This window comes from Octopus bimaculoides, chromosome 24 (assembly GCF_001194135.2).
Source record: "Octopus bimaculoides isolate UCB-OBI-ISO-001 chromosome 24, ASM119413v2, whole genome shotgun sequence".
Taxonomy (NCBI): domain Eukaryota; kingdom Metazoa; phylum Mollusca; class Cephalopoda; order Octopoda; family Octopodidae; genus Octopus; species Octopus bimaculoides.
This window is the reverse complement of record NC_069004.1, coordinates 19,708,189-19,723,952: the sequence shown is the minus strand read 5'-3', so window position 1 is coordinate 19,723,952 and position 15,764 is coordinate 19,708,189. Positions and strand designations below refer to the sequence as shown.

The 15,764-nt window shown below is 39.7% G+C and overlaps 1 protein-coding gene across 1 annotated transcript in view; it reads right to left on the bottom strand.

Annotated features, from left to right (window-relative positions):
- The window catches only part of LOC106878651 (uncharacterized), a 70,927-nt gene extending 57,477 nt beyond the window's left edge, over positions 1-13,450 (bottom strand). Inside the window, exons 1-3 of the mRNA XM_052976166.1 lie at positions 13,230-13,450; positions 10,535-10,665; positions 1,774-8,485 (exon numbers count right to left, since the gene is read on the bottom strand). Of these exons, the coding sequence (XP_052832126.1) occupies positions 1,774-8,485; positions 10,535-10,665; positions 13,230-13,402 (7,016 nt within the window). The 5' untranslated portion in view covers positions 13,403-13,450. The remainder of the gene's footprint in view (positions 1-1,773; positions 8,486-10,534; positions 10,666-13,229) is intronic.
- Between the last annotated feature and the right edge of the window lie 2,314 nt (positions 13,451-15,764).

Below are 15,764 nucleotides of genomic sequence, written 5' to 3'. Positions count from 1 at the left end.
TACGCGAAGAGAGAGAGAGAGAGAGAGAGAGAAATTTTCAACTTGACCCTTATAGCAAAGGCTTGTTTTTATAACAAAGTATCTGTCTTTTACAGAGAAAGAAAAACAGGAACACAACCACATACCTATGAAACAACTGAGTCTTCAAAATACTATATATATATATATATTCTTCACCACTCACAGTCAGGGTATGGCCAGATTATATACATATTATATATACATACATAAGATAGCTACCTAAATTGTGCCAAATATCAGACATTTTATATATACATATATATAATATATATATGCACATACACAAACGCGCACGCGTGACTTTAGCTCTCTGAAACATGATGCAATAAAGTGTTCCCTCGATGAGCTGTTGTGATTGAGCATTCAACTGCAACTGGAACATCAAATGCAGGGGTTCCAAACAACCACAAGTGTAAAATGTACAGGGGAACAAATGATATAAACTTGTGTTTATCGTAATTTCTCCTACACACATACATATATATATATAGATGATATATATATATATATACACATAGATGGATAGACAGAGGGATACATACATGCATACACACACACACAATATTTGCAGGCAAAAAGATACTAGATATCCCAAAAGTGTACATTATCGACCAACTTTGAGCTGACTGGAGGACATGTGCCACACCCCTAAACTACTATTTCTACAAAGGTGATCCTTCTTTCTACAACAGCAGTCTGCTTAAACAGACAAGTCAACTGAATCCATTGTTTCTGGTGGGCAAACAACAACACAGCAAAACCCTCTCCAAAGGGACAAAGAAAGCAGCTAGCCATTAAGTAAGGGTCAAGATGACTTCCAAAGTGAACAAAAACATCTCTGGAAGGATCTAACAGAGAAAAATGACAAAAAAAAAAAATCCTTTTTTAAATGAAATCATAATAATAACTTTGACACTGGCATGGAGCCTCATTTTATAGAGGAAGGGAAATTTGTGATATTCATGCCTTTCCCTGAGGCATAGGTGACATAAATGAAATGGTTTGCAAACGGGGAATCAAAAGCGAACCATTTCTACAAAATATGCAATGATTACAATACAAAGTGTTAGAAGTATCTGACTGTCTGCCAGGTATTGTCTAAACTGTACTTTGTATTGCTTGAGGTATGCATCTGTATGTATGGAGTAAAAATGTTATGTGTGTATGATGTATGTATGAGTAATAATTAATGCTTCATATGGGTGTGTAAGGGTCTCCTCTTTTTTTTTTTTTTAAATCATTTGAAATTGAACTAAACCTATTATCATAAACTGTTTGTGATGCCTGAGGGTAGCAATATTATAAGTTGTGATGCCTGAGGGTGGTGTGTTATGGGTTGGACAATAAAGTGTGAATATCTCCAAGGGATCTGGAGGGATTGTCTAATATCCAATCAGCTTCTAGAATCAGCTGGCAGACTTTCTTTCAATGAGCAATGTCAGTTAAGCCCCAAAAGAGAGTATACACATTTGGTTTGTTGGTGCCAAGTGTAGGGACCAATTTAAAAGAAAATAGCTGGCATGGACTATAGAAGGGTGTTTCTGCTCTTTTCTTGGTCAGAGAATTTTGGAAAGAAAAGGAGTTTAAAAAAAAAAAGTTTTAAATAAAATAAAATAAACTGCTTTCACATCCCAATCAAAATTATTCTCCACCAGTCACCCTAATGCTGATTGATCAGAAATGGCAGAAAAAAAAATGATAAAAAGTTTTAAAAGAAGATCAAGATGATATCAAAACAATAGTTTGTAATACCTGGGTGTTTCTGTGATGTCTTCAGGTTTGCCACAGAAAGGTTCAGTGACCTTAGGTATACTGAGACCATATTTTGTTGCTGTATGACAGATTAAGTCTTTGCTAGGTGGACGATCGCGTGGTGTTAATACCAGAGACTCTTTGCCAGCGACTGGCTGAGGACTGGCATTTTTGAAGTGATCGTCCTGTCTCTCAGAGCCTATACTTTCATTGCTACCCACATTAACTTTTTGAGATTTCTTTGGAGCTGCTTGGTTAGTCTGGTTGGGTTCACTAGTGTCAGCCGACTCCTTTTCTTTTGATGAATTTCCAGATGATTTGCTTGATTGTAAAACACCTGTTTTAGGGCTCACGGATAAATCCAATGTTGTTATGTCGGAGTTAAAGACATCATCTTCAGCTGCTAATGCTTTCTTACTCTGTTCTACTTCTTCACCAGATCTACTGATTTCTCCTTGCTTAGAAGTGGTGATACATTGCCCACCATTCACCTCTTTTTGCGAACTAACATCATTGAGCGGACCTTCTTCACAAATGGTATTTTGAGATCCAATATGCAAATGAGACTCAGTTGTGTTCTTAATTGATTCTGAAGCTGCTTTAGAAACCCCATTTTCCTGATCTGCAGTTTCGGATATTTTCTTCACAGTTTCCTTTCGTTGTGCAGATTCTACCATTTCACTGTCACATGTAACACCTGTCTGCTTTGCAGTAGTTTCTTCCGTTTCTTTGTTCAATTCACAGATCAATTGTGTAGTCTGCAAAACTTGATGTTCAGTTGATTTCTCTGTCTCCTCTAAATTCCCACCCAACTCAATTCCAGGACTAGCTGGTAGCTTATTTGCAATATTTTTAAGCTCAACTTCTGACTTCTCAGTTGTGTCTTTGTGACAAACCTCTGATACTGTTTCTCTCTCTTCAATCAGAGTATTTTGTGTTTCTTCGTTGTCTATTTTATCCATGAGATATCCTACATCCGTATCAGCTGCATCACAATTGGAATAACTATTTAATCTGTCACTACTGGTTTCTTCTGGGCAATTAAGTGAATAAATGCCAGTCTGGTAGGGACCAGGTGAAGTATTAGTTTGTTCTTCAGCTCGACTAATTTCATCTTCAGTGCAATTTGATGACTGATTGCTCACTACAAGCTTACTATGAGCTTGAGAAGTTTCTAGTTGATCAACAGATGCCTTTTGCTTGCATTCAATACGAAACTGTACATTAGGGAAACCTTCAATTTCACTTGATTCTTTTTGTTGGTTGGAATTAATGATGGAGAAATTTCGAATAGTGGAGTTAAGAGGAACAGCAACTTCCAAATCATTATTATTATTCTCAGGTTTGCAATCAACTTTAGATTTACTACCAGATCTTGCACGTGGAATGAGCTTCACAACAGCTGTTTTTACAGCATAGGGTGATTTCTCGGTAGGAGTTTCATTTTTCCAAGACAACAATGTTGGAATGGGCGGAGACTTGTTTTCTGCAGCTTCATCTTGCTTCACAACTGGTACTATTATATCACTGGTTGGCTCTGTTTCAGAACCACCCAACGATGTAAGACTAGGGGACTTGGCTGATTCACAGGAGCGCTGTGTCTCTACACTAGACAGAGGGGTCTCGTAGATCGAATCTAGAGAAGTTTGAGACAGGAAGTTAGGCTGAGACAAAACGCCGTCAGTCGAATCGAGCGAGACGTCATCAGGATTCCCGTCAACTACTGGCAGAGGTGCATTTTCTTCAGGGGATAGTGGCTGGGGCGGAGATGTATCACCTTTTTCAGAAACAGGAGGAGAAAATAATGCTAACTTTGACATAACATCATTGTAGGTTTTCTTAAAATCATCAGAAGAATCTGTGTATGTGGAGAGCGTTGATAATTTAGCCAATGTCGCTTGATGCAACAAAGACAAACTGTTCATCAGTTTTCCATGGTTCATTGCAACTGCACGTTTTCTGCGATGCCTCGTAGTCAAGAAAGCAACACCTAGACGTTGGTTAGGAGTGAGGTTTCTTTTACGTTTGTTCTTGCCTCGGGACTTTATTTCGAATTCTTCTTCGTAGCTTATGGTTGCATCTTCCCCTGAACTAGAATCTGTATTTATCATTTGGGAGTAGCCATCGTCGTCAATCGACATAAGCAAACCAGTGTCATTGGACTCATCAAGAGATCCTGCAATAGCCACTCCCAAATATTCATCTTGAAAATAGTCACTAGCTGGTCGGTCATAGAACATGCTACCAGAATGCTGAGTGAACAGAGAAAGACGTCCATTATCATCACTTATTGGACTTGAATAACTCATTAGAGGTACTCCACCACGATATTTATTTTTATCAGCTAGTTTAATTCTTTCCCATCCAATATTCTCAACACGGCCAGGTATTTTGTTACCAACACAACTACGATGTGGAATACCATCACGGGTAGCAAGGAATTCACTGGCCTTCACCGTTTTACTTGGCAGCTTTAACTTCTCCAACTTCACCACTAGAGACCTCTGGTGTGCTCTTTTGTTGACAACAAGACAACAAACATTTCCGGAAGAGGCTTTATGATCAAAGTTATCATGGCTGTCATCGTCGTCGTCGTCATCGTCACCATCGTCATCGTCATCTGCGTCAACATCATCATCATCATAGCCCTCTGAGTGAGGATCATAGATATCTGTGAAATCCATTGTGGAAAAATTCATGGTGCGTTTTGAACCATCTTGGCTTCCGTTATCAGAACCCAGTTTTCGCTTGCGCACCTGCTGGGAATCTTGGCTGTTTGAGGAGGATTGAATAGAAGAGTTAACAGTGAAACTTTGTCCAGTTGGTGTATTACTGGGTTGCCACAGGGATGAACCAGATGTTGGTGGGGGATCATGAGGTGAACCAATGTTAGTTGGAAAAGGAGACTGATTATCTTTACAGGAACTCAATGGACTAGGTGAAGAATTGTTGGAGGAACTTGGCCTGACTTCAAGTTCTGTTATGTTATCAATTTTGGGGTGAGCGTCAAAAGTAGTATCAGCAGTTTGTTGAGGGAGACTCATAGTCAGATTAGTGGGTTGCTCAGGGCATTGACCTGGACACAGTTTTACTGGAGGAGTGATATTTGTTGCATGTGAGGTAGGGAGCTGGCTATTTTGTGTATTAAAATTATTATTGTTACTACTACGGTACTTGTTGTCAGTGATGATGCGAGGTCTTGCTCCTGGGAGGGGTGGCACAACATTGTGTTTGGGAAACGGGCGAGTCGAACGCCTAACATGCGTGGTTTTCACAGGCGGTAACGTGTTTTCAGTTGCATTGGAAGACTGGATATTGGCTATAGGCGGCGAATGCAGAGTTTCTATTAACACAGGAGTCTTGCTATGACTTGTTATTTCTGATGCAGAGGATGGGAGTAAATACTGGTTATGAGGAGTGGTGCTGGGTAAATTCTTGTTGTAAGGTAACTGAGAAACAAGGGAGCAGTCTGTGTATAACGAAGAGTCGGACAGCAAATCACAAGAGCCCTTCCTCCTGTTAGTCACACGTACTTTCCTTCGCCGACGTTTTTCTTTTGCTTTAGTCAATTTAATCTTGACGTTAGACCTTGCACGGTTCCGAGGATTCTGGGATAACATTCGTTCATATTCTAATTGAAATCCCGATGGAGCATTTTTACCCATTCCTTTAGCACTCATAGGAAGCAATTTCCTATCCACTGTAACATACTTAATACCAGGTTCATAAGAAGAAACTGGTTTTGGCTCATTCAACAAACCTGGCAATAAACCAATTTTAGTCGATATACTTGGCTGATCAGATGGAACCATATAACCAAAACGTGAACACGCTCCAGGATAATAACCTGTCTCTTTAATTTCCTTCTGAATTCTTTTGATATCTCGTTCCTCCAGCTTTGGAATCTTTACCAGCTCTCGACCAATTTTAAGCAAACTATAGCGGCGAGCGTCCATTGGGTGCATGCGAACAATGCAAACAGCATTCTCTTCAGGAATCATTGATTTTTGGAGAAGTTTAAGCCGTTTGTAGATCGGGGTTGGCACATGGAAAGTGTAAGTATACTGCGATAGTTGGGAATCCACAGGCATAGCTGACATAGATTTAGCCATAGTAAAAGAAGACCTTTTCCTTCCACGCTTGCTCTTTTCAGGTGGTGCTCCAGGAGGCAGAACAGGCTGTAGTTTTGGAGTTTGTGAAATAGTTCCTGGTTCCACCTTGGGATTCTGAACATAGCCTTGGTAAGTTTGGTAAGTATCCATATACCTCCAATAAGTGGTGTTCCTATAATTTTGACCTGGAGGTCCAGGGTGCTGATTCCAAGATCTACCTTGTTGATAATATGATTTACCATATGACCAGTTATCCGCTTCACCTCGCTTCTTTTTTAAAGCCATACGGCCCTGTTTAGGCATCATGACATCCTGTGTGGTGTAATTTGGTTCAGATATGTTGTATGAGTGGGACCTTTCATGCCCCTGTGTAACATGATGGCCCTGAGGAAGATTGTGAGTTTGCATCATGTTATGACCAGAAGATATGCTATGACCGGACATATTGTGACCATGAGCACTGGGAGGAGAAGTAGCTGGACTGTGACCTGGTGGCGGAAGTTGAGGTGCAGCGGCTAAGTTGTGAGAGGGATGAACAGAGTGACCCTGAGATATGTTGTGGACTTGTGGGTGCATTGCATGGCCATGCCCATGAGGAGTGACACTCCGGCCCATAGTGTGACCTCCATGAAGGCTCGTTGACATATTTGGTGTCAAAGCACGCACTTGAGTCACGTGCTGGCTTTGAGACATGTTCACAGGAGCGACATTCGGCCTCGATGGCATATTGTGGTTAGTAGGGATGCTATGTGGGGGCATATTTGTAGGAGTGAGAGAAGGACCAGGTGATATTGCTGGCATATTGTGTCCAGAAGATGACAGGTTACGGTTTTGTATATTGTGTCCAGGTGTCATGTTAGGAGCGGAGTGTAAGTTTGATCCAGAGGGCATGCCTGAACCTAATGTCATGTTTGAAACAGGAGGCATATTTGATCTCGTCATATTCTGTCCAGACGTTAACGTTTGATTGGGGGGCATGTTTGGGCCAGATGATATGCTTGGAGCAGAAGGCATATTTGAACCAGTCGACATACTTGTACCAGATGGCATACTGGTGTTGGCTGGCAAATTCCCACCAGGGGGCATAGTTGGACCAGCAGATATGTTGTGCAGAGGGGTAACATTGTGAGATGGTTGAGTACCAGCACATTGCCATGCTCTGTTCGGAAAAGCTGCATAGTCATAACCGATATCATAGCCTCCGACACTAGACACCATCTGTTCCAGGCTGGCTATCGCCGAGTGACTGCGGTTACCGCTTTGGTTACCGGGGAACGACATAGTCAGCGACTGGTAACTGGGTGCCTCTTCTTCACTCGTGACAGAACTACAACGTTGTGGGTGTGACGTATTCTTGTTTGAGTATCCTGAAGAAATGAAGGAGCCCTGATTTGATTGGTCAACAACACTCTGGTGCCGGCTACCTTCAGCAGAGGTGAAAGAATCAGAGGAAAGATCAGCACAAGAATTAAGAGAAGGGGTTCCAAATAAATCTTCATGGCTTATGTTAATTGAGGACATATGTTTCTTTTGTGAGTTACTACCATCTAATGGAGTCAGTGAAGCATTTCCAGTTTCCGATGGGGGATGATTTGAAGAATCAACACTCGAACGACCTTCGGTTGTCTCATCTAACTTTTCTATGCTTGACATCTTTTCAAAAGTCTCCATTGTAGTATCTTCTGAAGAAACAGGTTTTGGAAGACTCTTAAAAGGGTCAGGTGTAGTACTGGCACCCATACTTATTGATTCACTAGAATGTGTGGAGCATCGGCTGATACTTCGCTGCAATGACTGATGGGTTGAAAGATCGGCTGGAATGGATTGCTTTGGGCTGTCGTTACAAGTTAACAATTTGTGGAAACTACCCTGGCTTTCCTCGGGAGGAGGCAACGAAGGGGTCTGGTTATACATAGAACTACCTGATCCTTGTATTCCGACATTTCCAGAGAGTGGAACGGGAGATCGGCTTGATTCGAATCCATCACGAGAATAACCGGGGGACGGGGATAAATGGCCAGCGAAGGGGCTGTTGTGTGGATCTGAAGTGTGCCCACTGTCAGATGTCCGTGAGCGTGAATAGGAATCCGGACTATATATGTTCGTCATGTCATAAGGAAATGAAGCAGGGTATTGATCAGTGCTGGATTCACTTAATGTAGCAGCTTGTGAGGGATGATTTTGGGGTTGCTGATTGGCATATGGACGGGAGAAGCCTTCTGTCATGTAGCTGCCATTGTTACCATGCACATTACCGGCCCCAGCGTAACTGGAAGGATCAGCACGTGCTGAGTGTAAAGAGCGTGACCATGCAGGGTTCCAGTGAGATGATTGCTGATCGACGCTAGGGACACCACTGGACATATCCTCACGAAATGCATGAGTATCCCATCGGCGATCATAATCCTGATAATTTGTTGGACTTTGGTAGGCCTGCATGTTGGAACCGGAGCCAAGGAATCCAGGGTCATTTTGGAAAATAGGGCCATAATTCGAAAAACTTGAAGCCTGTCCCTCAGAACTTACTGGGGAGGGATTGTTGGCAGAGCTGATTACAGGGCCACGAGGACCCATTCGTTTGCGGATCTTTGGTTGTTCATCTGTAAAGATAAAAGAGATATTTTATAAATAAAGATGTATACATGTGCATAATTAAAGAATTAAAGAATAAAATACCAGCAATGGAGATACTAATAGTTTAAAACCCTTTTGGAAGCAGTTGCACACCTCAACGTTAGTGATAATGGGATTTCACAATGGTAATCACTCTGAGGCAACAAAGGAGCCTTTATGTAAGAAACAATAACCAAATAGGGAAGGAAAAATAACTCAATCTCCTTGGCTGTGTGGTATGAAGCTTGCTTTCCAACCACATGGTTCTGGGTTCGGTCCCACTGTGTGATATCTTGGGAACGTGTCTTCTACTATAGTCTTGGGATGATCAAAGCGTTGAGAGTGAATTTGGTAGATAAAAACTGAAAGAAGCTCGTTGTATATATGTATACATCTATGCGTGTGTGCATCTTTGTCCCCTGCCACACTGCTTGACAACTGGTGCTGGTGGAATTTATGCCTCCATAACTTAGTGGTTCAGTAAGAGAGATTGATAGAATAAGTACCAGGCTTTAAAAAATAAGTACTGGGGTTGATACATTTACTCTTTTACTTGTTTCAGTCATTTGACTGCGGCCATGCTGGAGCACCGCCTTTAGTCAAGTAAATCGACCCCAGGACTTATTCTTTGTAATCCTAGTACTTATTCTATCAGTCTCTTTTGCCGAACCACTAAGTTACGGGGACATAAGCACACCAGCATCGGTTGTCAAGTGATGTTGGGGGAACAAACACACACACAATATATATATATATATATATATACATATATACGACGGGCTTCTTTCAGTTTCCGTCTACCAAATCCACTCACAAGACTTTGGTCGGCCCGAGGCTATAGTAGAAGACACTTGCCCAAGGTGCCACGCAATGGGACTGAACCCAGAACCATGTGGTTGGTAAGTAAGCTACTTACCACACAGCCACTCCTGCTAAAAATTCAAGGTGGTGCCCCAGCATGGTCAGTCTAATGACTGAAACCAGTAAAAGCACTTAAACCAGCCATATCTGGCCTTTCACTTTTAACCTACAATGTCATTCTAAAAAAAAAAAATACAATGACATCCTTGCAGCCATGAGATAATGCATGATTACTCCAAAACATGAATAAATAAGTATTACATTTGACAGAATAATCTGAAAGCTAAAGGGTTAAATCACATTCCTCCATCTTACTAAAAGACACATTAGATAACGTAGTTTTAGGTTCACAGTGAATAAGTGATAAGACAGGATGGTCACTGCTGGAATGCCTTCAATCAAAGGTCTGCTCCATCGGGTTGATTTGGTGCTAAACATCAACAACCATTCAGCATCATTATGGCATGAATTCTGTGATCTTGGAATTTTTCTTTGCAATTTTATTCCAAATCTTTTACTTTCCTTCATCTAAAATGTTCTCATTTCAGTCATTGGACTGTGGCCATGCTACGTTACAGGGGCGTAAACACACTAACTCTTAACTGGTTGTCAAGCCTATGTGAGTGGGGGAGGGAACAGGCAAAAAGACACACATGACAGGCTTCTTTCAGTTTTTGTCTACCAAATTCACTCAGAAGACTTTGGTTTCTCCAGGGCTATAGTAGAAGACACATGCCCCAAGTGCCTCAAAGTAGGACTGAACTAAAGACGATATGATTGACAAGCAAACTTCTCAACCAGAGCTATGCCTGCACCTTATATCCAATTCCTGAAATATTGGGTTGTCCAGAAAGTTTGTGCAGATTTGCAGTAGCTTACCTTCCGACTTATTTGCCATGAAACCACCTCAGTTCTGGGAAGGGTATTTTCTAGTTAAAGGAAAGATAGAGACGTATTGTGCAACAAAATGGTTCATATGTGGTTGATTAAAAATTAAATGGCAAGTATTTATTGACCTTTTTCTTTTCTTTAGAAATCGGCACAAACTTTCCAGACAACCCAATACATTTAAAAAGTTATAGTTGTTTTGCCAAACCAGTCTGCATTCATATTGGTTTTAGAATTTAATCAAAACAGAATTATAATAATGAAATGGTTAAAATCTAATTAATTACCAGCAGGTTTTTCATCAATTGGCCCATCAAACTGAGGGATAGTTTCTTCATCAGATTCGACATCCAAAATGTCATCACTAACCATTTCTTCATCCAATGATTGAGAAAAATCATCTGATTTGATGTAATTGCTGTAAAGACAAAACAAATCAATAATGTGCAGAAAATAATTTTTCAGTGCATTAGGAGATTGTATCATATACTGGTTTCAGTCATTTGACTGCGGCCATGCTGGGGCACTGCTTTGACGGGTTTTAGTTGAACAAATTGACCCCAGGATTTTTTTTTTTAAGTCTAGTACTTATTCTTTCAGCTGCTTTTACTGAAACACTAATTTACAGAGCAGTGGTGGGGACAAACAAACATAAACATATATATATATTATATACAATGGGCTTCTTTCAGTTTCTGTCTACCAAATCCATTCACAAGGCTACAGTAGAAAACATTTTCCCAAGGTGACATGTAGTGAGACTGAACTTGGTACCATGTGGTCGAGAAGCAAGCTTTTTATCACACAGCCATGCCTGTATTGTCATGAAGTTTATGAAATATTCTGACATTAAGTCCATAAGTCTAAATCAGTTCTTAGCTTGAACAGTCTGTCTCAGTTATGTGATGGGGGAAGTCATAGACACTACGACTCCCTATTTGCTTTTCCTTTAATTCCTACATACCCAAGTAAAAAAATAAACGGTGCACCAGCATGACCGCAGCCACTTGGCTGAAACACATAAATAAATAAATAAATAAAATACATTTGGCAGAATAATCTGAATGCTAATGAGTTAAGGCAGGGTAACAAATAAAACAGAATATTTCTGTGAGACAGCAGACACAGTGCCTTAAATGTCTATGGACAGTGATACTCTGTTCATAAGTGGTCATCTTTGTATTCCCCCATCGTTTTTCTTAGTTTCTAAACTTTAATTCCACTCTACCCTGTTCTCTAGATGACCATGATGGAATAAGTTGCATTGATGCAAACTATTTTGGAACAGACATTTTCTAAGACCTCGTTTATCAGGTTGAGGTATTATCATGGTGTGACATCAACACAATAGATAATACAGCTGCCAAGTTAGTTCAAGGGTCATTAGTTTCTTGGTCTGTTCTTCATATACCCTGTATTGGGACTTTTAAGGGATGCCAGACACTTGGGGACAGTTACCGAAGCTCACTCTTATTGAATAATTGGTAGAAATTATAGTTACTTGTGAAGTAATGTAAACAACACTTTGCATCATAAATCATAAGACTGGGAAAATTTTTTAACTGTCATTCGGAGTGTTTGGCATTAGGAAGGGCATCCAGCTGTAGAAACTCTGCCAGATCAGATTGGAGCCTGGTGCAGCCATCCGGTTCAACAGTCCTCAGTCAAATCGTCCAACCCATGCTAGCATGGAAAGCGGACGTTAAACGATGATGATGATGATTAATTAAATCCACTTTCACTCCTTGGAGAATACAATGGTCCAGACAAAGCTGGCTGTATGAAATCTTTTTCATAGACAAAGGGGTGCTGAAAAGTTCTTGGCTTTGGGTAAAAGAAAATACAGGAGAATCAGTTAATTATGATTTCATTCAATATATTTCCCTCTTAGATTCACACACTTATTGCAGTGGTCCTTCAGTTTTCCTAAACCCTGTAAAAGAACTCATTAGGTTGGGCCTCCAACCAGGCTTTCTACAATACTCTTAAAGCTAAGAACTTTTCAGCACCCCCCCCCCCCCCACTGTGCAGGTTTGTAATCCTAGTTACCAAACATCTTAAATGAAAACAAAATTGAAAATAACTGGGAATTTATCAACAAACAGTAAATACAGCAGTAATAATAAAACTAAATCTGTATATAATACTCTGACCACAATAAGGCGGTGGACTAAGGCAAAATGCTTAGCATTTCATCCATCTTTACGTTCTGAGTTCAAATTCTGCTGAGGTCGATTTTGCTTTTCATCCTTTAAGGGTTGATGAAATAAGTACCAGTTACACACTGGGGTAAATGTAATCAACAAGCCCTCTGCCCCAAATTTTCAGCCTTTTGTGCTTATAGTAGAAAGGATTATTATTATTGCTATTATTAGTATTATTATCATTATTTTTATTTAAGGCAGTGAGCTGGCAGAATCATTAGCATGCTAGGCAAAATGCTTAGCAGCATTTTGTCAGTTTTTATGTTCGGAGTTCAAATTTGCCTTTCACCTTTTCAGGGTTGATAAAACAAATACCAGTTGAGCTCTGAGGTTGATGTAAATGACTTAACCCCACCCCCAAACTTACTGGTCTTGTGCCAAAAATTTGAAACCAACACCCTGAACACAATAACTAAAAAGCAAATCTAATAAATGTATCCTTTTTAAAAGTCATAATTATGTTTTCTTTGCTAATGTTAGTTGTTGGATGGCTCTACAACAAATCATCTATCTTAATTAATATCTAGCCATACATAAGTAGTTTACCTCATACATCACATATATCACCCATTCATCTCAGCATAGCTGCCATGCCTATACACTCCTTTCGTTGGTAGCAGCATCTTAAATACATACTTAATATAATCAAAGTTTTAATACCAGAGGCGACCTTGCCCTAAAATATATTCTATAACCTGTTTGATCTACCAGCAAACACCTCCATTTCAAACAAAACAAAACAGCATGAACAAAAAGATTCCTTTGCATCACAACTTACTGCCTTTCTGCATCAGATTCCAAAGGAAAATCTTCGTCCTTAAAAATTTGGGACATTGTTACACTTTCACGTTCATCTTCTTCTGGATCTTCTAAAGGCTGACTTGAAAGAATGCTGTCACTGTCATTTACAGTTCTATCTTGAGATAGTTTTTCTCCTTGACTAGCCAACATAGATGCTAGTAATTTTGTCAAATCAGTACCTAAAAATGGAAAGAAATATCAATTATATATACATTAACCCTTTTGTTATCGTATTTCTGTTGAAATACACAACCTTTGTCTGGATTAATTTTAGAAATAATGAAGAATTTATTAAAATACCTGTCATTCTTTTAAGTTGGCGTTTGAAACATAAATTAACACGAAACTTTGAAATTTTTGAATTTAGATCACTTTAAAATTGAGAATTCACATCATAAAACTAAGGTTGGTTTCAGGTGGGCTGGTATCAAAAGTCACTGTCAACAACATTCTTGTATAAGAATCATATACATATAATGCTAATAATATAGCCTGAACAGGATAAACTATCCCTATTTTGCAGAGAAAAGTGTAGGTGGCTAGCTGTGGACTCAAACTCACATCCCCGTGAGCCACCTACACTTTTCTCTGCCAAACAGGGATAGTTTATCCTGTTCAGGCTATATTATTAGCATTATTCTGCGATTGAGAATTTAAAATCACTTTAACTTTCTAAGACATCTCAACGCTTCTAAAAGCAAACTCCGTTTGTTTATTTACGTTTGTCGTAATTTGAATTTAACATATACATATATTCAAACAAATAAAATATTTACACTTTATACTTGTACTGAATCATTTCCTGGTTTTGTTACCCAGTACAAAAGCTTCTTACAAACATACACATCAGTGTGTGTGTGTGAGATCAACAGAAAGGGTGCAGCAAAATTGCTGGTGAGCATGGAAAAGCCAAGGTTTTGGACAAAGTCCATCTTCAAGGTAAAGTAGACAGGAGAGGAAATTATTAAAAAATAAAAGACAGACAGTAGGGTTTTATATCCTCTGTGTTTGAGAAACTGGACACTTATAAGGATTGCAAAACATGACCTTTATACACTCTACAAATATGTACATACATATATATGCTGTTAAGTGGTCCATATTAGGAAAAACATCCAATTCTAAAAAATCCAGACCAAAAATCATGCTAGACATAATGGAGTCAGCCAGTTTATTCTCTTGTTGTGTGTGTCAGATGACAGACAGTCACAGTGGATAACAAAACAAAAGGCCACACAACATGAAAGACTGTGGCTGTTGTCAAAGTGAGAGTGAGAGCAGAGCAGTTTAGATGCCAGCATGGAAAAACAAATGTAAAATGATGATGAAGATGAAGATGATATGCATGTAACAAGTGCAGATATTGTAAAATAAAAACTAATTCTACCTATGTACCTGTTAAAATTAAGAAAAAAAACAACAAAAACTGGATTAGCTTTACAGGTGACCTAATCAAGATTTTCTAAGAAACACTGAAACAGTTTTATATGCTTCCACAAATTCCTTTAACCCTTCAGCATTTAAACTGGCCGTATCAGGCTCAAATATTCTACCCATTTTAAGTATTTCCAAGCCAGATCTGGCCTCCTACACCAACAATGTTATTCTAAAAATAAACAATCACATCGCTGAAGCTGAAGCTTCAAAGCTACAAGACAATGCAAAAGTAATTAAAAACAACGTGAATATATAAGCATCACATTTGAGCAGGCTTAGTTTACCAACTGATGAGCTTCATCCAATTGCAATGATTATATGAATATGGAGAATCTTGCCTCTCAAAATATAGAAACATTTCTCATGGCACCAGCAGACAAAATGGAAAAGGTTGTTGCCCTAAAAGGGAGATGTGCTAGAACTACCACTCTCAACTCACAGGGCTTGCACTTGCAGACAGCAATTAATGCCTTAATAGCAGCAAGCAGGGATACGGTCTGGTGGGGCCAAGAACCCTGGAAGTTTCAACTGGCACCTTTGGAAATGAATAACTGAGTTCTGAAAATTGAAGCCTTTCAGTTTGTGTGTGTGTGTATATATATAGATATGTATATATACCATCAAATGTCTGTCTTCCATGCAGGCATGGGTTGGACGGTTTGACAAGATCACACCAGGCTACTGTGTCTGTTTTGGCATGCTTTTTACAGCTGGATGCCCTTCCTGACACCAACCATTCTGCAGAGAGGACTCAGGGCTTTTTATGTGGCACCAGCATAGGCAAGGTCAATTTTTGCATGTTTTTTACAGCTGGATGTCCTTCCAAATGCCAACCACTTCACAATGTGGAGTGGATGCCTTTTACATGGCATCAGCACTGGCAGGGTCACTAAGTAACTGCAAGACAAGCAATTTTGAGAGAGGAGGGGCATCTTGTGTCAGATGATAAAAGATTAAAGTGAGATAGAGAAACAGATGTCTTACTACAGAGGAAGTACATAGATACCTGGGAGAGAGAGAGAGAGAGAGAGAGAGAGAGAGAGAGAGAGAGAGAGAGAGAGAGAGAGAGAGAGAG